This window comes from Pagrus major, chromosome 20 (genome assembly GCF_040436345.1).
Source record: "Pagrus major chromosome 20, Pma_NU_1.0".
In the NCBI taxonomy this organism is placed as follows: domain Eukaryota; kingdom Metazoa; phylum Chordata; class Actinopteri; order Spariformes; family Sparidae; genus Pagrus; species Pagrus major.
In genome coordinates, this window is record NC_133234.1 from 3,621,410 (window position 1) to 3,643,997 (window position 22,588).

At 39.4% G+C, this 22,588-nt stretch overlaps 1 protein-coding gene across 1 annotated transcript; it reads right to left on the reverse strand.

Annotated features, from left to right (window-relative positions):
- Positions 1–368: 368 nt before the first annotated feature.
- Positions 369–20,855, reverse strand: plcd3b (phospholipase C, delta 3b). The gene is made up of 15 exons (XM_073490343.1): positions 20,805–20,855; positions 20,591–20,702; positions 13,053–13,281; positions 12,397–12,526; positions 11,730–11,955; positions 11,145–11,346; positions 9,496–9,640; positions 9,018–9,170; positions 5,402–5,545; positions 5,032–5,185; positions 4,768–4,884; positions 4,362–4,540; positions 3,818–3,953; positions 3,275–3,424; positions 369–3,192 (listed from the first exon to the last, which is right to left on the reverse strand). Exons 1-15 carry the CDS (start codon positions 20,829–20,831, stop codon positions 3,032–3,034), a joined length of 2,265 nt encoding a protein of 754 aa, XP_073346444.1. The 5' UTR covers positions 20,832–20,855; the 3' UTR covers positions 369–3,031.
- Positions 20,856–22,588: the final 1,733 nt, after the last annotated feature.

A 22,588-nucleotide genomic window follows, 5' to 3' on the forward strand; every position in this document is an offset into this window, starting at 1 on the left:
AAAACCTTTCATTTAACATAATATGGTATAGTAGATGACTTTACAGAGTGATGTCTGACGCAGAAATGTGTCTTATAATCTGTTCAATCACTGACTGTAATAAAGCCTTTATGTCACAGTGGCCAGGATCATCAGTGAAGCTGACTCTCCTTGCACAGTACACATTTAAACACAAAGTAAACAAAGACAATGGCAAATAAAACAAAGACAACAAATACACACAACTATGAAGCATATCCATCTAATCGAATAAACTAACTATAAGGCAGCAGATTTATCTAGTTCACATCAGCATTTAGCTATTGCATAACTGCGCAAATTGTATTTGCTAATAATAATAATAATAATAATATAAAAAATCTCTAGTATCTACCTAATGATATAGTTTGGTCTCACTCATTTACTCATAAAACAAAAAAACAAACATACTGTAGATTGAAATTATGTCAAGCTAAAACATACTGCAACACATTTCTCTTCAAATGTTTTCAGTTTAATACGATGCACTATAGGCTGCATAACAAAGTACTAGGATGGGATTTTACTGCCAACAGGCCCTGCATTTGTACAGCAAAGCAGAAGGCAAGCAGAAACAAGAGCTTTTCATCATCATGGAAGTCTACAGAAACATTGTTAAAAACGCTCCATATGGCTCTTTAGCTCTTTTGCAATAGTATTAGGGAAAATGCCAGATTTGAAGCCTGTATCCGATTTAAAATGAGAGTTGTAGTCAGACTTGGCCTCCCTGATGCAGTTCAAAAGATATTTGAGGGTATTATTGTCTTGATACACAAGCATTCGTTTTTGATATAACGGGAGATAAGAGAAACATAGCTAATGTAGGGGAGTAGAAAAATGTCTCTTGGAGAACCAAGATTTCTTTGTCATGTATACAGGTAAACAGAGTTCTAATGAGCACTTTACAGACAGTAGAAGTAACAGTGGAGTGGCTGGGTGAAAGAACCGTTAATTATTCATCTAAAGTCCACTGAAACGGAAACTTTGTCTGTAGTCTCAGTCTGTTTGATTGCATACCCGGCTGCAAGAGTACGTTTTTTTCAAACTTAGAATATTGATTATTTCGTTAAATATCTGAATACAATACTTGCATGCTATGTGTATGCTGACATACTTGTTCTGGTCTGTGATCAGATCCTTCCTAATGTGACCCCACAGTAAGAAAGCTAACTAAAGTTAATATGAGGCATTAGCAGATCAAGTTAGAAAAATCAAATTAGTATCTTTAGTTTGAATTTTTTGGATTGTAATTCGCTCTTTGTATTTAATTTCCTTGATCAGCTGCGGCAGAGGGATACTTCCTGGTAATCACATTTAGATATTTGACAGGACAAAATACCAGCAAAGATACCCACTTCATTTGATTTATGTCATGTTCAGTCCAGCATTAGGTGCGAACCAAAAAACACAGCAGGTTAATTGCAGATTCTTAGTAGATTACTCTATAATGTGAGCAGCATAATTCTACTATTAACCTCATAATTGTCAAGACGGAGGACAAAATGATTTCCAGAGTTATAAAATCTTGACTCACAGTATTTTAGACACTGTGCAATGTTTTTGCATTGTTTCACACTCATGTAACTATCCCTGAAACTGGCTTTCATGGACTTTGACTCTGGCCCCACTGGTGCCTGAAACAAGTAACCTACCTCTGCAGACCCTTCCATTTTTTAATGCAGGTCTGTTTTAAGAACACTCGTATCTCATAGCATGGGCATGCTTGAAACAAACTAGCTTGTATAAAGTCAAGTCAATTTTATTTATATAGTGCCAACTTACAAGAAAAGTTATCTCATGACACTTTTCAACTGCAGCAGGTCTAGATGATACTCTTTAATGAACTAATTTACAGAGATCCAAGTTTCCCCCCATGAGCAAGCATTTGGCGACAGTGGCGAGAAAAAACTGCCTTTTAAAAGGCAAAAATCCAGAGCAGAACCAGACTCAATGGTGGGCGGCCATCTTTGACCGATTGGGGTTGGGACAAATTTAGGTTAGGTTTATAGCTTTTCTGAAACGGCCACACTTAAAGATGAGTGTCATGCCTGCTGTCATTGAGAGGGGAACGATGCAATAAACTGGGGAAAATGAAAAAAGAGGAGAAAGAAAGAAAGAAAGAAAGAAAGAAAGAAAGAAAGAAAGAAAGAAAGAAAGAAAGAAAGAAGGAAATCAAATCATACCCACTTTCTTACTTCCACTCACCTGGCCAGTAGCGGCGTGAAGTGGACATGTTTGTTGGACTTTTGGTTTCAGAAAAGTTTCAAAAATTGGGATCACTTTATGACAATCTAATTGCATATCAGCAGGCATTTCTAAACTATTTAGATAAAATAGACACTAAAATAAGGTACTTGTAGTTTAAAAAACCTCCTTCCTGTAGAAGAGTTTGAGAGGTAAGCTACAGACAAAATCTAGCAGCAGATTTTGGACAGGGTCTCATAGATTATATATATGTAGACTTCTGCAGGCTGCTTTAACGGGTCGTCATTGAGTGAAAATCAACCCTCCATTAACAGAGGAATTAAAGAGAAGGTTCTGGCTTCATGTATCCTCCAGTCAAAGTGACTAGATGAATTTTTTGGGACGGAATGAGGTTAGGAGTGCAGTTAAACCAATCACAGCCAAAACTGAGATTGGGTTCATTGCTGATGGTATTTACCTCCCTGATTGTATCTTCTTTTTATTGTTTACACACCCTTGGAAAGACCAGGTGTTTATTCACAAAACCTACTGGCATAATAAATGTAACTCACTCAGCTGTAAAGAGTGTTTTCTTTCTTCTTCATAATATTAAAATACTGTCAGTTTTACTGTTTTCATTTTGTAAGAACACAATCCTCTTGTTCCATAAAATATGGACTGAAGGAGGATATAGCTGCAACATTTATAAGGTTATAACCATGGAATTTTATGAATAAGGGCACAGATCTTTCATTGCCTGGATCAGTTAGGCCCTGGGATCTTCCCTGTTGGCCTCCAAGCTTCATGGTATTATGGGGTAGAGACAGGATTAGGGTTTCTTGGCTGAAGACTTGGCCGGTGACCTGGCCGGTGATTTAGCTGATGATTTTGAGGGACTGCTCTGACATGGAGTGATCTTAACATGGATGAAGATTGAAGAGGGTGAAAGTCTGGAGCCATCCTGTTTAAGCAATCGGACATGACGGTAACCTGCAGAGATACAGAAAAGAAGCTCAGGAGAGCAAATATTTGGTACACTGTAATAGCCAAACTGCAATGTCCCATCACTCACCTGAACGGAGACTTGTGAAGGGCAGCGTGTACTGTCCCAGGAAGTCATTGCTTGAGGTATAGTCATGGTCCTCCACCATGAAACGAACCAGAGCCAGGTCAGGGGCATGGACGGTAAAGTTAAAGGTACAGTCCCACCGCGGGTTAAAGCCTGAGCCACAGAAAAAGACTTATTGACACCAATTTGTGCAGTTTTACTTAAGGAACTTTTATGTGAATTCATTTTTAAGTAGTATGTTGTTTTTTTGTCTGAACCCTCACAACCCTGACAATTGACCTCAAGTACCCATTTATTCCACCTGTCATTTTTCAAATGACTGATCATTTGTTTGGTAAAGTTCATGTGCATTCTTACATTACTTACTTACTTACTTACTTTTAGCTATTAACCACTTACTCACTACTTCCAGCTCTTCTCCATGTATCCATTACTTTACATAAATAATTCAGCTATTAATTTTTTTAAAGTTTTTTTTTAAAGTTTTTGGAACAAAATGCTGTGAAAATGGTCCATTTGTTGCCTTTTGTCCGTAAAGGTATTTACCATTGTTGTCGACATGATGAGTTTTCTTCTTATCGTTGTCAATGGGAGCACCATGTATCTCCACCCACACCTGAGGGTCCACAATGGAGCTGGGCTTGTCCCATTCTGGTTTAGGGAGCTGCTGAGCTGAAATAATCTGAAAAAACAATAATAACAGAGCTTCATTTGATCACTTTAGAATACAGCAAGAGCTTATCCAACTGTTCTGACACTCTGATGCAACGACAGCCTTTCAGTGACTTTCTTTCTTTCTTTCTTTCTTTTTTTCTTTCTTTCTTTCTTTCTTTCTTTCTTTCTTTCTTTCTTTCTTTCTTCCTTCCGTCCTTCCTTCCTTCCTTCCTTCCTTCCTTCCTTCCTTTCCAGATGCAGCCAATTACAACTCCCTTCACCAGTACAGTAAGACATATTCAATCACCAAACTTCTGCAGTTCGATGAATACTGTTTTTCAGATGTGAACTGACAGTATGGTAACATACATTTAAAACCTGCAGTTTCATCTGTTTTGCTAGTGTTATTCATTTGGGAGGTTTGGCGCCATCTTACCCGAACAGTGAGCAGGACAGGTTGATGGCCAGGACCTCCACCCACATTCTCGGGGTTGAAGTTGATGTCAGGCTGGTACATGAAAGGAGGCTTCAGGATGTAGCCACACTGACCATTCTGCAGGAACCTGCCATGGTTTAAGTCCATCTGCTCACCAGGTGTCTGGAAATTCAAAGCAACTGGAGAAAAAATACAACACATCTGTGTTAACAGTGTATATTTTGGTCTCCCACAATGATACATTTTTTTTATTTTTATAGTACCAGTGGGGGGTTGGATGTTGGGACTTGGGTGGCACAGACCAAAGAGAGAAAGGTGAGAAGGTTTGTCTGAATAACAACTCTTGATTATTCTGTCTACTTCTCTTTAAGAGTAAAAAAAAGAGTTACATAAAATAAGTTCTCACCAATCTGACAGCCCCCGTTCCACATCTCCTGAGGGTTGTAGTTGGAGGACTGGAGGCGCTGTCCTGAGGGGTAGATCCTGCTGAGCTGGTGGCTGTTGTGACGCACAAAATACATCCCTGCAGGAGAAAAACAACAATCAAAGGTAACTTTCTGCTTCCACCCAAATCTTCTATTATTCCATTTTCATTTTTTTCAATTGTGGGCAGTCTTTAAACTACTTAGCTTTTCTTTAAGAAAGCAAGTTTAGTCACATATACACATACCTGAGTCCTTAACATGCCTGAGTGCTTCACTTTCAGAAAAAGACGACATGTCAGTTGATGGGCTTTTGGCCGATTGTTCAAAGCTTTTAAAGGGAACACTTCGGGTGTACACCACCAGCTCTGACAGCTCTGGACTCAGCTTAGATACACCTGGCTGAGATGACACACATGAAAACCAATCACATTCTTAACAATCCAACAAAAAAACAAACCAAAAAAAAGTGGCCAAACTGGTCACTCTCAGTTTATCCTCATTACTACTTTCAACATTTGGTGGTTCCACAAACATTAGTCCTAACCAAATACCACCAAAGATGTGATGAGAGCCACTACTGCAAGGATAAAGGTGATCTGGTGGTGTTGTCCCCACCTTCTTGTCCTCTTTCTTTCTTCTGGGTTTGCCTTCGCTGCATCGGCTGGCTTCCTCATCTGAGGAGCTGAGGTCTGACGAGCTGGACGAGCACTCCTCCACACGCTCCTTCTTCCCCTTCACCAGGATTTTAAACTGAAGATCCTGCAAACACAACAATTATTGTTATTATTATTGTTGTTATTATTATTATTATACAACACAACAACACAACAAACAGTGCACACACAATACATCTTGTTTGAAAATGATAAATGATAAACTATTTTTGTCATCACAAGAGCTAGTCCTGCCGCTTCAGCTACCATGACTGTTTATTTATGATCACCACTATTACTATGGTGATAAAACATTCAGAGGCTGAACAGAGGTGGTGCAGCAATGGACAGTATGAGAAAAATAATGTGTTCTCTGAACATTAAAGCATATAAACATTTTCTAGTAGACACCCAAAATAAAAGTGTATTGCTGAAAATAAGCAGAATATGGGACCATTAAAAATATTTAATTTACAACTAAACTACCTTTCCAGGGAAACTAATCAAGTAAAATTCAGGTACCAGTAACCGCAACTATAGCCCCCTACCAAGCATATTTTGGTTATCTGACATGTGTAGTTACTAGCTGCCTGTCAAATTTAAAAATATACTGCATTATAATTGATAGAAAAATTTAACAGTATAACAAGTACTACTAAAAAGTAGGTTAGCTCCACTACAAGCTATATTTGAAATTGTGGTTTTGCAACTGTGAGTTAAATTTGCAATAGTATATATATGTATATATATATATATATATATATATATATATATATATATATATATATATATATATATATATATATATGTATATATATATATATATATATATATTTACATACATATATATATATATATATATATATATATATATATATAAATATACATATATACTGTATATATGCATATATATTTATATTTGCTTCAACTCATCATTCTGCAGTGAATAATAATTGCACAGTGCAGCGATAGAAAAATGACACCATCCGCCTACTGGGCTAGATTTTTTCCGACAAAAATGAAGGTCACATTATGTCACAGAAATTCATGTAGAAACATCAAATACTTTTAAAGTACAATTTATTTTAAGTTTGGCCCTCTCAGCTAAATGTAAGCATTTTTTTAATTCTTCTGATTCATTTTTTACTGGATTGGCCTGAAATTCGTCCTGAACATCCAAGAAACCCTAAGGAAACTTTGCAACTTGTATTCATAAAAACGGGAACAGAATTTTAGGAATTTTTGTTAACTAATTAAAAAGGAAAAACTGAAATATCACATTTATTACAGGTATTCAGACCCTTCACTCTGTACTTAGTTGAAGCACCTTTGGCAGCAATTACAGCATCGAGTCTTCTTGGGAATGATGCCACAAGCTTTGCACACCTGGATTTGGGGATTTTCTGCCATTTCTCTCTGCAGATCCTCTCAAGCTCTGTCAGGTTGGATGAGGACTGTCTGTGGACAGCCATTGTCAGGTCTCTCCAGATATGTTTGATTAGGTTCAAGTCAGGGCTCTGGCCACTCAAGGACATTCACAGAGTTGTCCTGAAACCACTCCTACATTGTCTTGGCTGTGTGCTTCAGGTCATTGTCCTGTTGGAAGGTGAACCTTCAGCCCAGTCTGAGGATATCTCTGTACTTTACTCCGTTCAACTTTCCCTCAACCCTGACCAAACGCCCAGTCCCTGCCACTGAAAAACAACCCCAAAGCATGATGCTGCCTCCACCGTGCTTCACCGTTGGGATGGTACTGGGCAGGTGATGAGTGGTGCCTGGTTTCCTCCAGACGCTTACAATTGAGGCCGAGCAGTTCAATCTTGGTTACATCAGACCAGAGAATCTTGTTTCTCACAGTCTGAGTGTCCTTAGGTGCTTTTTTGCAAACTTCCACTGAGGAGAGGCATCCGTCTGGCCACTCTGCCATAAAGCCCAGATCGGTGCAGTATTGCAGTGATGGTTGTCCTTCTGGAAGTTTCTCCCATCTCTACACAGGATCTGTGGAGCTCAGCCAGAGTGACCATCGGGTTCTTGGTCACTTCTCTTTCCAAGGCCCTTCTGCCGATTGCTCAGTTTTTGCCACTCTGCTCTTGGGGACCTTCAATGCAGCAGAAGTGTTTCTGTAGCCTTCCCCAGGTCTGTGCATCAACACAATCCTGTCTCTGAGCCCTGCAGGCAGTTCCTTCGACCTCATGTCTTGGTTTTTGCTCTGATAAGCATTGTCAGCTTTGAGACCTTATATGGACAGGTGTGTGCCTTTCCAAATCATGTCCAATCAATAGAATTTATCATAGGTGGACTCCATCAAGGTGGAGAAACATCTCAAAAATGATCAAGAGAAATGGGAGGCACCTGAGCTTAATTTTAAGTGACACAGCAAAGGGTCTGAATACTTGTGTCAATGTGATATTCCAGTTTTTCCTTTTTAATAAATTTGCAAGAATTTCTAAAATTCTGTTTCCACTTTCTCATCATGGTGTATTGAGATAGATTGATGAGGGGAAAAAAATCATTTAAACGATTTTAGCATAAGGCTGCAACATAACAAAATGTGAAAAAAGTGAAGGGACCTGAATAACTGAATGCACGGTATATACAAATTCAAAGATGTTATATTACTCCTTCATTGTCTATAATTTTTTGAAAGTAGCTAAGTTTTAATACTTGTCACTGACTGTAATGTTACATTCAGTGGTTTTATTTCATAGGTAGATATTTATACTGTGTTGAATTAAAGTTTTCTGTCTGTCTGATGCCTATTGTGCCTGTTTTTCATTGGGTTCTTCTGCAAGTGGAAACTTGCAAGTCAATACGGCCATAGTGATGCAAGTTTTTAATTAGACCTGGTAACAGGCATTAACTAGATATAATAACTATAGAAATAGCCAATCTTCCCACTGATGCTTATGTAGCTCATATAGAAGCATCGACATTAAATTGAGACTGTTTCATAACAATACAATAATGTATGAAAATGGTAGGATAAAAATAAAACAGTAAATAAGAGGTCCTCAAAGCTGACAATATAACCCTAACCCTCATCTGAGTGTAATAATGTGATTAATGGGGCACAGATCACGAGTGCACCAACCCTCACACATATGATTATGAGAGAGAGAGTCTCAGTCCATCTAACAAAAACAGGCTGCTTTCTGCATCACATGTAATCCTAACAAAGTTACAGTTGCCATCAAGACAGCGAAAGGGTTAATGAATGTCTCATAGCCATTAACAGAAATAAAAGTCCTGCAGTCCAGTTGGAGAGTGCTTGGATATTAAAATGAGTGTCAGAGGGAAATCTCTGACAGTCAGTCACTGGCTATTTTTAACCACATCCACATTCTATTGGAAAGTAACAAGCACAGTCCAAATATCTATCAGGACAAATCATTTAATCATGCCAGGTTGTTTAATCTTTCAGGCAGCTGGAAAAACTGCCGTTGTGTAAGAACATTGAATGTGGTTCCAGTGGGTGCAGTCATAATCTATGTCCCAATTAAAGGCCCCATTAGTCTCAATAGATGTAGTCGTTCTTATGGGGATTTAACTTTAATCTGGTTTTGGAACAGTGTACTTACCTCTGGAGAGGGCAGTTTGTGAGGATCCAGATCCTTAAGGGGCTTAGTGAGCAGCTTTTCTCCTAGGATGGATCGTAGGTGTCGAGCCATTACTGTCTGCTGCTCCACGGAGCAGTGGTTCTCCAAGGACAGGATCAGAGGGTAAGGAGAAGCCTGGGAGAGAGGGACGGGGGTACAAAGTCAGGGAGAAAAGGATTTGTTTCCATGGAGAAGAAGGGATAGAAGTCAGCTTTTAGCCTGTGAGCATAATTATAAATGTACACATAACTTTCATACCGTATAGATTTCATTCAAATTAATAACCCCTTTGTCATCCTAAATAAATATTAATTGATTAATTCAGAAAGATCCCAATCACAAACTTAAACATTTACCTGTACCTTATATCTCTGCATGAATGTGACCAAATCTGAAAACTGTGTGCCTGTATTTATGCACTTGACAAGTAGAATGATTCTGACTCTAATAAAATACTCACTTTAAAAGCGTATTCATTGATAGTCTCAATGACTTCGACAAAGGGCACTTTGGAGGTGAGTGTGTGTCCGTGGTAGATGACTGGCTCTCCTTTATCTCCGTCCCAACAGTCCAGCTCCACACAGCGGCAGCCATGATTCAGGGCTCTAAGAGGGAAAAATCATCCTTAGGAATCTCTAAAACAGAGATGGCTCAGTGAATAAAGGTGAAGCCCCTCATCGCTTTCTGTTGGTGAGTGGTGGATTTCAACAACATACAAAGATTAACTGTGTCCCAGTTCACGACCAGTCTGTCTTAAAAGATATGAAGTCTGGGGCCTGAACCTGGTCCTCTTCCTCAAAGTTTTGCCTCACGGCGACCAAAGTGTGTTTGTTTGACTCTCATTGAGAACGGAAGGTTTCCCTCAAATGGCTACCTACTTAGTAAATACCAGTCTCGCTCTCCAGCAAATTGAATTATAGTAAGTGACAAACAACACAGCACTTTATAGTCTATCCATCCTTCCTATTAAGGATACTTATCTGTAGGACTGTTCGAAGGCCATTTTTGGGCTTTTGGGAGTGGAGGTGCAAAATTGGGGTCAATATTTATTTTCTAGCCAACTTTGCAGATAATATGAGTCTAACGTGGGACAAGGACACTGTCTCCCCCTCCCTCCAGTTAGCATATAGGGAGGGTTGAGCTCACAGACCCTTTCTCGTTGGACTGTATTTGTGCACACGGACCAGAAACACTTCCTCCCGAGGATGACTTTCTGCTATACACACCTGGTTTTTGTCAGTGTGGGTTTTAAGACTAATTAAACACCAAAGCGGAGCTACATTTCAAAGTCTTTATCAGTCTTTTGCTTTTTTTTGTTGTGCAGCCGATGAAACCTCTCCTTCCTCTTAAAAAAGGGACGAACACTAAACATAAAACAAAGCATTCAATACTGATTTGGACATTTGGACGTTAGTTACCATAGCAACGATAAAAGCTTCAAAGCTGCGAAACATGTGGGTCAGTCCTCCTTAAATGCATCTGTGTTTCACAGCCACTGTTTCAGCTGCAACTGTTGACGGTGTTGATCAACAGGCCAAACTACATTAACTACATTAACTCCCTCTGTCTTCAGAAAACCAGCATCCACCTGCCCCGGTCATTTTGGGCAGTGTCTTTGACTCATGTCACTCCCTGCACACCTTCCCTTTAACCATCCTGCACCCCCCTGGGGGAGCACCACACGGTTTAAAAACGTCTTCACCACAGCAGTCCAGAACAACTGCATTACTACTGGCACCAAATCAGTTCACCTGTCCATCTTCCACTGGGGTAGCAACTCACTCCCAAACTAGGTGGTGTGTGAACATTAATTCCAACCACTTTACACACTTTCCTTGAATCTGTTCTATTACTACAAAGTCTCGAAAAACTTCCTCTGGTATCCTTGAAGGTGTTTCATGACTGCAACAGAATCAGAATTACACTTTCTGTGGTTGAACATCTCCTCTCCCTAAGCTTTCCCACCCACACTCTTAATTAAAAGCACAGAATGGGATTAATTGGTTGTACCTAGCCTAGCGAGCTACATAGCAAAGTGCAGCACATTGGCACATTTATTCAGAAAATGTTACGTGTACAGTACAGGTTTGAGTTCCTATTTTTTCTTACCTGATGTATGGCTCTGTGCTGCTGTCTCCAGTCAGCTGGTCCTTAGTGAGGTAGGTGTTGTGGGAGGAGGAGATGAAGTAGTGTGCCAGTGAGTGTTTCATGTCTTGGTAAACCCGAGTGTGTTCCGGGTTAAATACACAGTTCTCCTTAGACAGCATGTACATGGTGAAACCATTGGGGGTCATGAATTGGTTTTTCTGGGCTGTACTGGGCAAAAGGCGCAAATACAAGTCAGTAAGGAAGGGGTATTATTATACAATGCCACAAATCACAGCTGTGTTTGAGTTGTTTGCAATACTTATTACTTAGCTTATTTACACATCGAACAGACCTGGAACAAAACTTTCTGGCAACCCAACATATGTAAGTAAATGTATCTAATATTCACTCTCTTTTTAGCTCTGTTTTTGTCTTTACCAACTCCTGAGAAAATATTTGGCTTTTTAGCTGCTGGACACTTTTCTGTCTCCCATTTGGGCCAGTGCAGGTAACGTGCTATGGGTTTATCAGAGCCATTTTGCTGAAAACACAGCCGATAAATGCTGGTAGGCCTACTTTACAATACATTGTTATTCAACACCGTACCCCACTCATTAAGTTCATAGGTGAGGATGAGGCTTTGGGCATGGGTGAGCGAAGCGTCCTCCCCCTGGTCCTTCAAGAAATCCTTCAGGTCCACAGTGGAAAGTACGCAGCTATTTGCAGAGTAGCGGATAAACACAGCATCCAGCTCTGGTCTCCGTAACAGCTCCCTGCAGAAAACTTCAATCTCTCCGTGGTCCAGACGACCGTCAGCTGACTGGTCACATTTCTGTGAGAGGAACACAGAGTCAGTCTTTGTTTAGGTTTAAACAACTATTTTCAAGCCGTTGTCAGTTGTCAAACCCAATAGTTGCACAGTTAATGAAGGACTGTTATTAGTCAAGTCAAATGTATTTATTTATCACTTTATCACATTAGTTCACCCAAAATGAAAAATCAGTCATTATCTGCTCACCCCCATGCCGATGGAAAGTCAAGTGAGGTTTTGTAGCTTCACAGCAAAACAGTGGTGCAGTATTGTCCTAAACAACAGAAGTGGATGGGGACTTGTTATAAAAGTTTTGTTTTTTTTCTGTTGTTTTCCTTACATTTTTATATTTTGTGGACAGTGAAACTTCACCCAGCTTTTCGTGTGCATGGGGGTGAGTAGATAATGACTGAATTTTTATTTTTGGGTGACCTTTAAGCATGTAGGCGTGCGTTCCACTACCTGGAAAAGGCTGCGCGCATACTGGTCACTCAGGTCGATGTTGATCATCTGCAACAGTGTCCGGACTTCGTCATAGCTCATCTTATCATCGTGGTTCTGGTCGGCTCGACTCAGGTAAGCATGAATCCAAGTGACACACAAACAGTCAAGGAAGCAGCAAGAGCAGAATATGCACAGTGTTTGGTGGTGTAATAGTTTGATCAATACGGCATTTTGAAGCTTATGTAACCCTCTTGTCTTGCCTGGTAGCGTACTCCAGTCCCTTCTGGCTGTGGATAAATAGCGGGCTACACTTCTCGTGTTCAGTCTTCTTTTAATGATCACCAAAACGGCAGAACAGCACAACTCATCTCTGACCTCAATGTCGGGGTTCACAACATAACAACTTCTACCTTATATATATAATATATAAAAATAACCCAAAATATAAGGTGTACAGTAATTCGGTTACACTTAGAACTAATATTTTATCATACTAACTCTTCTGCCTGTACATACTTTGTGTTGGTATTCGGAGCAGCAACATATGTTTTCTGTTGGCATTTTTGTTGGGAATCTTAAGGGTCTTTGCAGGGGGCTTACAAGACCAATGACTATTATCTCCCCATATATGTTATAGACAGTTATACAATTATGAATTAACAAGAATAGGATATTGGTCAAGTTTCTCTTTCTGGGTCATGTTCTCCACCCTCCCCTGCAGTGTTCGGATTCCACGGACCCAGTGTTGAGCCTCCTCCTGGCTCTGGCAGAGAAGATCCAGGCTTTTGCGGGACCCTTTGAAGACCACCGTCAAACACCGGCCCTCGGGTACTGAGCCAGCCATCTGCCGCAACATCTCTGACTGGCAACCCTCACGGACACACTCCACCTCCATGACAGAGACTGAGGATATTCCAGGGGAACATTGGGGAAAAGATGGAGGAAGAACAAGTAGATAAAGTGAAAATAATGCAAAAATGAATTATCTATTCTGTTGTCAAGTGATATTTAAATCAAGAGGAACTTGTGAGTGCTTTGTTTTTAAAGAGGTTTTCATGGGATTTTTAATGGTATGTTAGAACTCAGTGACAGTTCTTTTGAGGTATTGTTTAGTATCGATCCTTAACCTCTGTTCTCACAATGGAAAGATCTGAGAGCTTGGACAGAAAATATAGGGACCAGGCGATTATAAAGGAGACAACCATGGCAATTAAGAAGCCATTCCTCTTGGACCTCTCTTAGCAAATGACAAACTGTCAATTAATTCACAAGACAGAAAAAGTCTGTCTGTTGTGGGTATTCTAGAGAAGACTGGTCAGGTCTGTCCATAAATAGGGTATGTCACGCTTTCCCACTTGAGGGAAAAAAGATCAAATAAAAGATAGATGTAAGTTCTCAGTTGAGCCCTGAATAACGTAAAATATCGGCTTTTAAGAGCCCCCAAAACAGTATCAGTGGCCCTTGTCCTGGGTTTTTCCAAGTCTCTGAACTTTTCTGGAGGATGAAAAACATTCATCCAAAAGATTTCCAGCCTTGTGCAACACTGTGAATGTCTTCTGGTAGAGACTGTCTGATGACACTTACCATTATACCCATATTTTAAGGTCTATTATGCTCATACTTTTATTACTTTTACTTTTATTTGGGTGTCTCCTAGAAAATATTTACATGCCCTAATGTTCAAAAAACCCATTCTTTTTCTCATGCTTCTTCATTGCTGCAGCAACTCTATTCACCCTCTGTTTGAACGCTCCATTTTACTGCCTGTCTCTTTAAGGCCCCGCCCCTCTGAAAGAAGCCCAGTCTGCTCTGATCGGTCAGCTCTCACAGGTAGGCCCCGCCCACCCTTCATCATCAGCTCCTCTGCGTTTTTGCAACAACAGCCGTGCTTTAGACATGGCTACAGGCTAATTTAAAGGCACAGTTTCTGAATACAGGATGCATTTCACCGTGGACTGAGCGTTGTGATACTTTCACTTTCACTACTTTATAGTTGCACCCAAGTGTGGCCACTGGTAACCCTTTTGCCTTCTGACATAGTCTGATATGTCAAACAGTAAGAACAAGTCCTTTTCTAGCATAACCCGATGCTTACATCACTGGAGGAAAAATAGTGAGGGAAGAGGGAAGCTTAAGTCTCTTGCACAGCTCTCTCAACCATGGCCTACATGCTTGAATTGCTTGGATTTTATTGCACAATCATATCTGTCACTTTGGATTTCTCTGCTCGTGACTTTTAACTACACACTCAAACTGTGATATCTTCACAGTACTCTACAATCAATCTCTCATTCTGTGCGTTATTAACACACTTTATCCAATTAATCCATGACACAAACCTTTATTGTCCAGAGTCCACACAAATGTTCAGGATTGTCAAAAAGACATACAAAGTCTATGTCATTAAGATAGGTTTAGTTCGCATCAACTTTGAGGTATACTCACCTCAATAGCAGTTAGCATTTAGGTTCAAAACACAAATGTTTGTGCTTTCATTACATATCAATAGTAGTGGTGTAAAAAGTAGTGTAACAAAATGTATATAAAGCAGGAAGTTCAAAAAGTCATTGCAGAACTGTGTCAGCACAATCACCCTTACAAATATAAGTGTTCCAAGTGTGGTAAGTGTGGCAGACATGATTTAACATGTGAATATAACACAAACATGTGTAGTGAACTACAGTTTGATTATATGTTAAGCATGACAGAAGAAGAACTTCTTTTGAATCAGTATTTGTGTGTATTGCACACAGATTTTATGTTTTGGAACCCAAATATTGTTTCATTAAATAAATAAATAGGTTTAAAATATTTTTCAACCACATCAAATATATAGTTAAATGCACAATTACAATTGTTTAATATGTTTTAAAAAATACTGGTTGGTATTAAAGCCTGGAACAATTGCAATTATTTTTTGAATGCCGTTATCAAGAGAGATCACAAGTTAATTATTCCATCATTTTGAAATAAAGATTGTTTTCTCATGATAATAGAGAACGAAACGAAAATGATAACTTTGTTATCTTGAGATAACTAGATGAACCAACCTGTTATTACAACAACAAAAATAGGTTGTTTCTCCCTATTACGTACAATGTTTATCAGAATTCAGCAGTGCCATGTCAGCATGCATACATGGCATCTTGACAACTGATCTAAGCTGAAAATGTCAGACCAAGGAGTACCCATTATTGATCAATGCATTGTACTTGACTGTACTTCAATCTTAGTTATATACATACTTTATTAGCCTATACCATTCAAACCCAGGAATGTGGGTAGTTTCTGTTCTTTAGGCCAACGTGGCATTATTATGGACCCCATTGCTTTTCTTGCAAGACTCTCCCAGACTGACTGATTGACTGACTGTGACTGCACACCACTCAGCTTGTTGTGCTGCATATTTTACTCGGTATACGGTGTAATGATATAACAAATAGCAGTTTGTTTATACTGTAGTTGGTTAAGCCTATGACCATGAGTTAGAATGGGCATGTGCAGTAGTAGACCTACGGCAGAGGGCTATGTGGAGTCCGAGTAGATTGTATGGTTTCTGTAAGCTTGTAACCACAACAGATCTTTAATATATAAAGATCGTTCTCTTCAAGTATCCTTATGGTGTGTTTATTGAAGAACCCAAATCACTAACAAAACATAAGGCTGAAAGTCATTTGGTGGAACTCATGCTTGTGAACTTTGGTGCCGCATTGCATGCATCAAACTACATACCATGTTGTCCTGCTATGTGCCAGACCATGACATGCAAATGTGTAAGTTTAGTACAGATACACAAGCTGTTACAGTCCGGCTTCATATGTATTAAATGATTGTACACAAAATAACCCAGTCAGACACATCATTGAGTTTTATGAAAAACCATTGATGTATACATTTCACAACTTTAATTTTGTGTTATGTATGCTAGATATTCCTACATACTATGACATGGAATTCATTGTTGTTTCAAACACAAATTATTTTATCATTGGGTTAATGTGTTAAACTCACAAAAATCCAATCAACTCAAAGTTTTGTGTGCAAAATACAACATAAACATTATTACATATCCTTCTGATCTATGCAGATGTAGAGTCAATATTCTGCACCACTCACTCACAACTCACTCACATAGGCCTCTGTGTGGTGTGTATTTAAGGTGGTGTCATTTTGAGTCACTAAAAGATTGAATTTGTCAATTAAACAAACAAACAAACAAACGAACAAACAAACACACACACACACACACACACACACACACAAACAATAATATTGCATCTATTTATTGATTAAGTTTTGTTTGAATAATCTTGCCTATTAATTCCAGAGACACGCAGATCTGTGCACTGCTGCCACTATTTCTGCAGACAAACACACACACACACACACACACACACACACACACACACACACACACACACACACACACACACACACACACACTTCTTCTCCTGCCTGTCAACAGGAAGTCATGGTTACAGAGTATGAGGCTTGGTGAAGAACTAAATGTGTCTTAAGGCACGTTTGGTTTTCTTGTAACCTGGGTAGTCCTAAATGCTGAAAAACCAGCTTATTCTCATTATATACTTTTGCAGGAGTGTTTAAGGAGGCAGTGCCAATGCTAGCTTGGCAGCAAATAACACACAAACAACTTTAGTGGAGAGGTGAGGAAACAAACTTAAACAAATCAACATTTTAAGCAAAAGTTTCCCTTATGAGCAGAGCTGTTTGTATGCTATATTCAACCTGTTTGTTCATCAGGCACACCTTGATGCTCATTTCCAGTTTATTGCATCCATATGTGTATTTATATAGTCACATCATGCTGTCTAATGGATTTCAATAAACCAAATTAAACTACACTACAGACCTGGTGTTTGCCGAGCTCTATTTGCTTGTGGATTTACTAGAAACCTCTCTACTATGCACTTTGTTTACCTGACAACAGTCAGACAGCAAACATAGAGTAAATTCTGCTCAAAATATGTCAAGGCTGTCCCGAAGGTAGATGCTCACAGAATATAGGTACATTATGATCTCTGCAACATAAAACAGTGGAATCTGAATGCTGTTTTCTGTTACCAAATCATGTTTAATCTACTGTTGTAGTATTTCAGTTATAGATGTCCATTAGATGCAAAACATTTCCAAAAGCATCACACTATACCTGCTCAAAATATGTCAACTTATGGAGAGAGAAGTATTAAGAAGAAGAATAATTATTTATCAAAAGGTGAGTCCTTTTGAGTATGCATTATATAACAATATAACAATTGTGGCACAGAACAGACTTGAAACCAAAAGCACAACACAGAGGCAGTCAGAAGTTCTCGTTATAATGAAACACTGTAATGCTGCAGAGATGCCCTGGCCTACAATCCTGTTCTCCAGATGTAAGAAAATGTGTTGCACAGAACCAAACTACGGAAGCCTGGAATGGCCATAGGTGCAATTATTTTTTTTAATGCTGTTGTTTGGAGATTACAAAGATCATTTTTCCCTTGATAACGGGTCAATTTATCTTGTTATATTGAGAATAAAGCCGCAGATTTCTTGACAACTTAAAATAGATGAGTTACTGTCCAGCAGTTCGTACCCTCTGGTTGCCATGAGGAAAAGAAATTTACCCACACTGGTGGGTGCATAAATGATTATAACAAGAAATGTTCTTTGTTATCTCAAGATAACTTAATAAGTAATTGTGATCTTGCGATACTGGCATTAAAAAAATAAATAAATTGGACCTATAGTGGTTCTGGACTTCTGTACCAAACAAATGTCACGTCATCAAACTGTGAAGCAAAATGAAAAGTCATATTTGTTTAAATAATCACACTTTTTTTTACTATATCGTCAAATCCTAATTATTATTTTACATAAAAACGATAAGTATCTTATGAATTACAATACATTGTTCAAGATTAAACCAATAACCTGATATTTGGGGAGTTAGACCTCAGTTTAAATGGCCACAAGAAAAAAGGTTGGAAACCACTGCACTAGACCACCCAGTCATGTTACAGAATAAACACATTTGAGCTAAGACTAATGGGATAAATTACTGGGTGTGGATGACAAGCTACCACTTTCTCATATCCACATGTCAAGTCCAACTAAATCTACTAAAGAGTTAACGGAAGCAGCTGTGGATCAGAGAGGAGTATATAATACAAATGAGTCAGCTAAAAACAAGACATGAATGAGCAAATCAAAATTTAACTTTAGCCTGTGAGTGTGTGGTGAAGGGTGAGAACAAACTATATGATTAATTAAAACTTAGAAGTTCTCTAGAGGGACACATCTGTAAAGATACTGGTTGTCATGAAAGCAATATGCATGCCTTGAGACACACACACACACACACACACACACACACACACACACACACACACACACACACACACACACACACACACACACAACCTGCATGCCAAACACACACTGTGCCACATCACAAGCAAATCTAGTCTTGTGGCAATTAAAGGCCTGTACTGCACTCGGGAGGCTAACTTAGTGGGTGAGCCGTATGATAACTATATGGAACAAAACCACAGGCTCAGGGCTGACTCCCATCACCATATAATGTCCTATAATCTCACTGTTTGAACTACAGCAGGATGGGCTGCCATTTTAGGCTCAAAATAGATGAGCTCTGTAATCAAGGCACCATGGGTGACCCTCAGATAGTGATGAGAGGGAGGGTAGCTGTGTAAGCGAGTCTAGAGCAGTAAGTAGCATTTAAAGTTAACAAAAATAGATACTGTATGTCCATGTTTCACCTTACATGCCCAGTCAGAGCACTGAGCTCTTGTGAAACACTAACTATTCAAAGGAAAGGCCTGCTTGTTACCAATCATCACACAGAGATGGTTCTTAACCTTTGGGTGGGGCCTCTTAAAGGGGGATTTTACAAAACTAATTTTACAGTGTTCAATGTATGTGGGAGAGGCTCATGGATCCACTCAGTTACAAATGTTAAAAAGGACTGAGTTTATAGAATGCTTTTCTAGTTTATCAAGCACTCAAAGTGCTTTACAACACATTCACACACATATTCATACCCTGATGAAAGAGGCTGCCATGCAAGATGGGAGCCGCTCACCAGGAGCGATACAGCACATTCCATCTAGATCATCCCAAGATATATAAAGGACTTTCACCTAGAGACCAGGGTTTGAATCCCTTGTGAAGCCAATAGTCAGTGATGATTGTTTTAAGGAAGGAGTTAATTTAAAGGGGCTCTGTGGAACTTCTATGTTGTGCTGGAAGTCTGTCACTAACTCAACTAACGTTAGCCACTGTTGCTCTCTGTTAGAGGAGCAGAGAGAGGCACTGAGACAAGGCACTCAAGAACGTGCATAAAGTCACATCCTCTGGACTGTCATGGAAAATCTGACCCGAGTGCTTCACAAAGATTATCCACAGTCCAGCAGCACATGTCAACAAATCATCCACAGGCTCGTATAGGCAACCGAGAGAGATGGGGAAGGTATCATTTTTCACGTCACCTTACAATCTGCTCACATATGGCCAATAAAAAGGTAATTAGTACATGTAAATTGCTACAAATTGTTACATACTGTAGAGCTTCTTGAAAGCAAACCATTACCTTTTTTCTTAAATGTAACCAAGTAGTTTTTATGCTATTATTTTTGAAAATCTAACCAGATGTGGCATTTTAATTATTGCTAATGTGAACATGGAATTGGGAATGTGTTGTATTCATGGGTAGGCAAGACCAGATGTTATTTGGCACGGTGGACCGACGGATCTATTCCACACAATTCAATCTAATCAGGTAAGGTAATGTCCTGCTCTATTGCCACTGATGTGGGCAGGTGTGTCAGTATGTCTAAAGGCAAGGATATACTTAAAACTAGTTTGTATTGGTTTCGGCTGACCACGTCCAAAGGCAAAAGTGTTCAGAGCTCACAGCTTCACAGCTGTTCTGAATGGTTACCCTTACCCCATAAAGCATGCTGTCTTATAGAGGGGGGAGATGAGATGATGGGTCAATAGGGTAGCCTTAGGGTAGTCTCTCTTCGGTGTTGATGTAACATAGACACAAAAAGTGATGGACTTAAATTTGTTCAGAAGGAAAAAAGATCAGTAATTTGACTTTAATTCATATAAAAGAACACACACTCAATCTTTCCCTCTTACACACACACACACACACACACACACACACACACACACACAACACACTTACAGGACTGTTGCTCCTTGGCCCGGCTCGAGGTTTTGTGGGACTGACACCAGACAGTGATGCCGTCTTCCAACAGCTTCAGAGTTCGACGCTTCTGCCAGCGAGGCGAGCGGACCTTTACATGTGACAAATGACTCCATTAGATCTCATTCATTTTATTACTACTATCTGCTACTGCTAACAACTTCTATTAGTTCATTATTAGTAAAAGCTTTACCTTCACCATACTGGAGCCCTGCAACATCCGCTTCACATTTTCATCCTCCTGCACTCCTGGAAAGGAAACAGAAAAAGATGGTTAAATAAAGACAGATACGTCATGAAAACTGTACTTGATTGTGTACAGGATGGCAGAATGTGATCTGATCTCAGGAGCACTGAAAGAAAGTGGGGAGTGAGGAGAGAAAAGGAGAGAAATAAAAGTAGAGCATAGTCAGAATTAGAATTCAGTGTACATGCATCTGTTGGACTGCAGTGGCTCGAATGGGAGCTCTGTAATTCTGAGATTTTGGTCCTCAACTAGCAGTTGGGTGTGGCTAAAGATGACATGGTATAGAGAAAGTGAGAATTGCTTGAAAAAGTAGAGAGTGAGAGTGGGGTGAGGAGAGAGAGACTGATATACAAAGATTGTTTGGTGCTGAGGTGAGACAGGGAGGACTTCTGATTTCAGAAGAGAGGAAATTCTAGTTAGCTTAGTGCCTTTGGCCTGTTATGAAAGACTTATCCTGTAACATCTTTTACAAAGATGACCAATGAGGTGTGTCTTTCAGCTAAATGTGCCTGTATTTAAACCAGAACAGATTTTGTAACCCATACATTTGTTCATTTGCAGACGTTATGTGAAGCAGTGTAACTGCATGTATAGCCCGATAATGATAACTGCTAATCTCTCCATACTGTTAAGTAGATTCCTAAGGGTATGACACTCTATCCATTACTTTTTATAAACACACTGTTTCCTATAGTAAACTGTGGATTTTGTTGAACATTCAACACAATAACAAAGGTCTGGCCATTTTTGGACATTTAATGCAGACATGTCACATATTATATCTTTAAGCAGCATTTGTCTGTTAAAAATGAACACTTTTCAATAATTTTGGTTTCTAAATGCTGTTTGAATTTGAGAATATAACATTCTGCAAAACAAGGATTCAGATATGTGGATACATATGTTTATATCGATTTCACTTCAGTAAGACCTGCATTGTCGTCTACCTTCAAAACCTCCAAATGACAAATGCTTTGGGTGATGAATAACTCTGGCTCCACATCTAGGGACTGAAACCAGTGACAAATATTTACACGAGGCAATAGTTGACAGTTATCATCATGCAAAGAGGACACACAAAACAAAAGTATGGTCAGTTCCTGGATTTTAAATGATCTCCTGATTACTCACGTAAACATCCAGCTGTAGTTAAATCCTCCTTCGTATATTCTCAGTTTGACCGTGCAACATCTGTTAACCCACCCACACCCAGATGATGACTGATCTCTGGGCTTGTTTCTTCACTAGCAGTACGTGAGTCGGAGCTGGGATGATAAGTACAGTGGCTGTCTTGGATTGGGAGTTAGTTAAATGTGCAGTATGTAAGAATTTTTGTTGAAAAGATTAAAAAAATTAATGAAAATTATCAACAGAATGTGAAGAAATAACAGATTGTGTGTTATGACCTCTATGTATTGTTGCTGAGATTTGTTTCTACTGACGTTAGCATGCTAACCAGCTAGCCCCAGCTCTTAATGGCCCAAAGCCCCTGTGTTAGCAGTGTAAACACCAACACTCCCCCACTGCTCCGAGCCCACTGTCTGGACTGCTACCTGCATGGCTAACAGAGCTAACTAGCTAATGGCAGGTAGTTAGCACCAGGTAGCAGTTACTCTGGTGATATGCTGCCCCCTATAGATTTGGAGAATTAATTTGACAGATGGACAATTCTTCCATATTGCACCTTTAAGAGATCAATATCACTCTCACACTGTAACAATTGGCTGTTT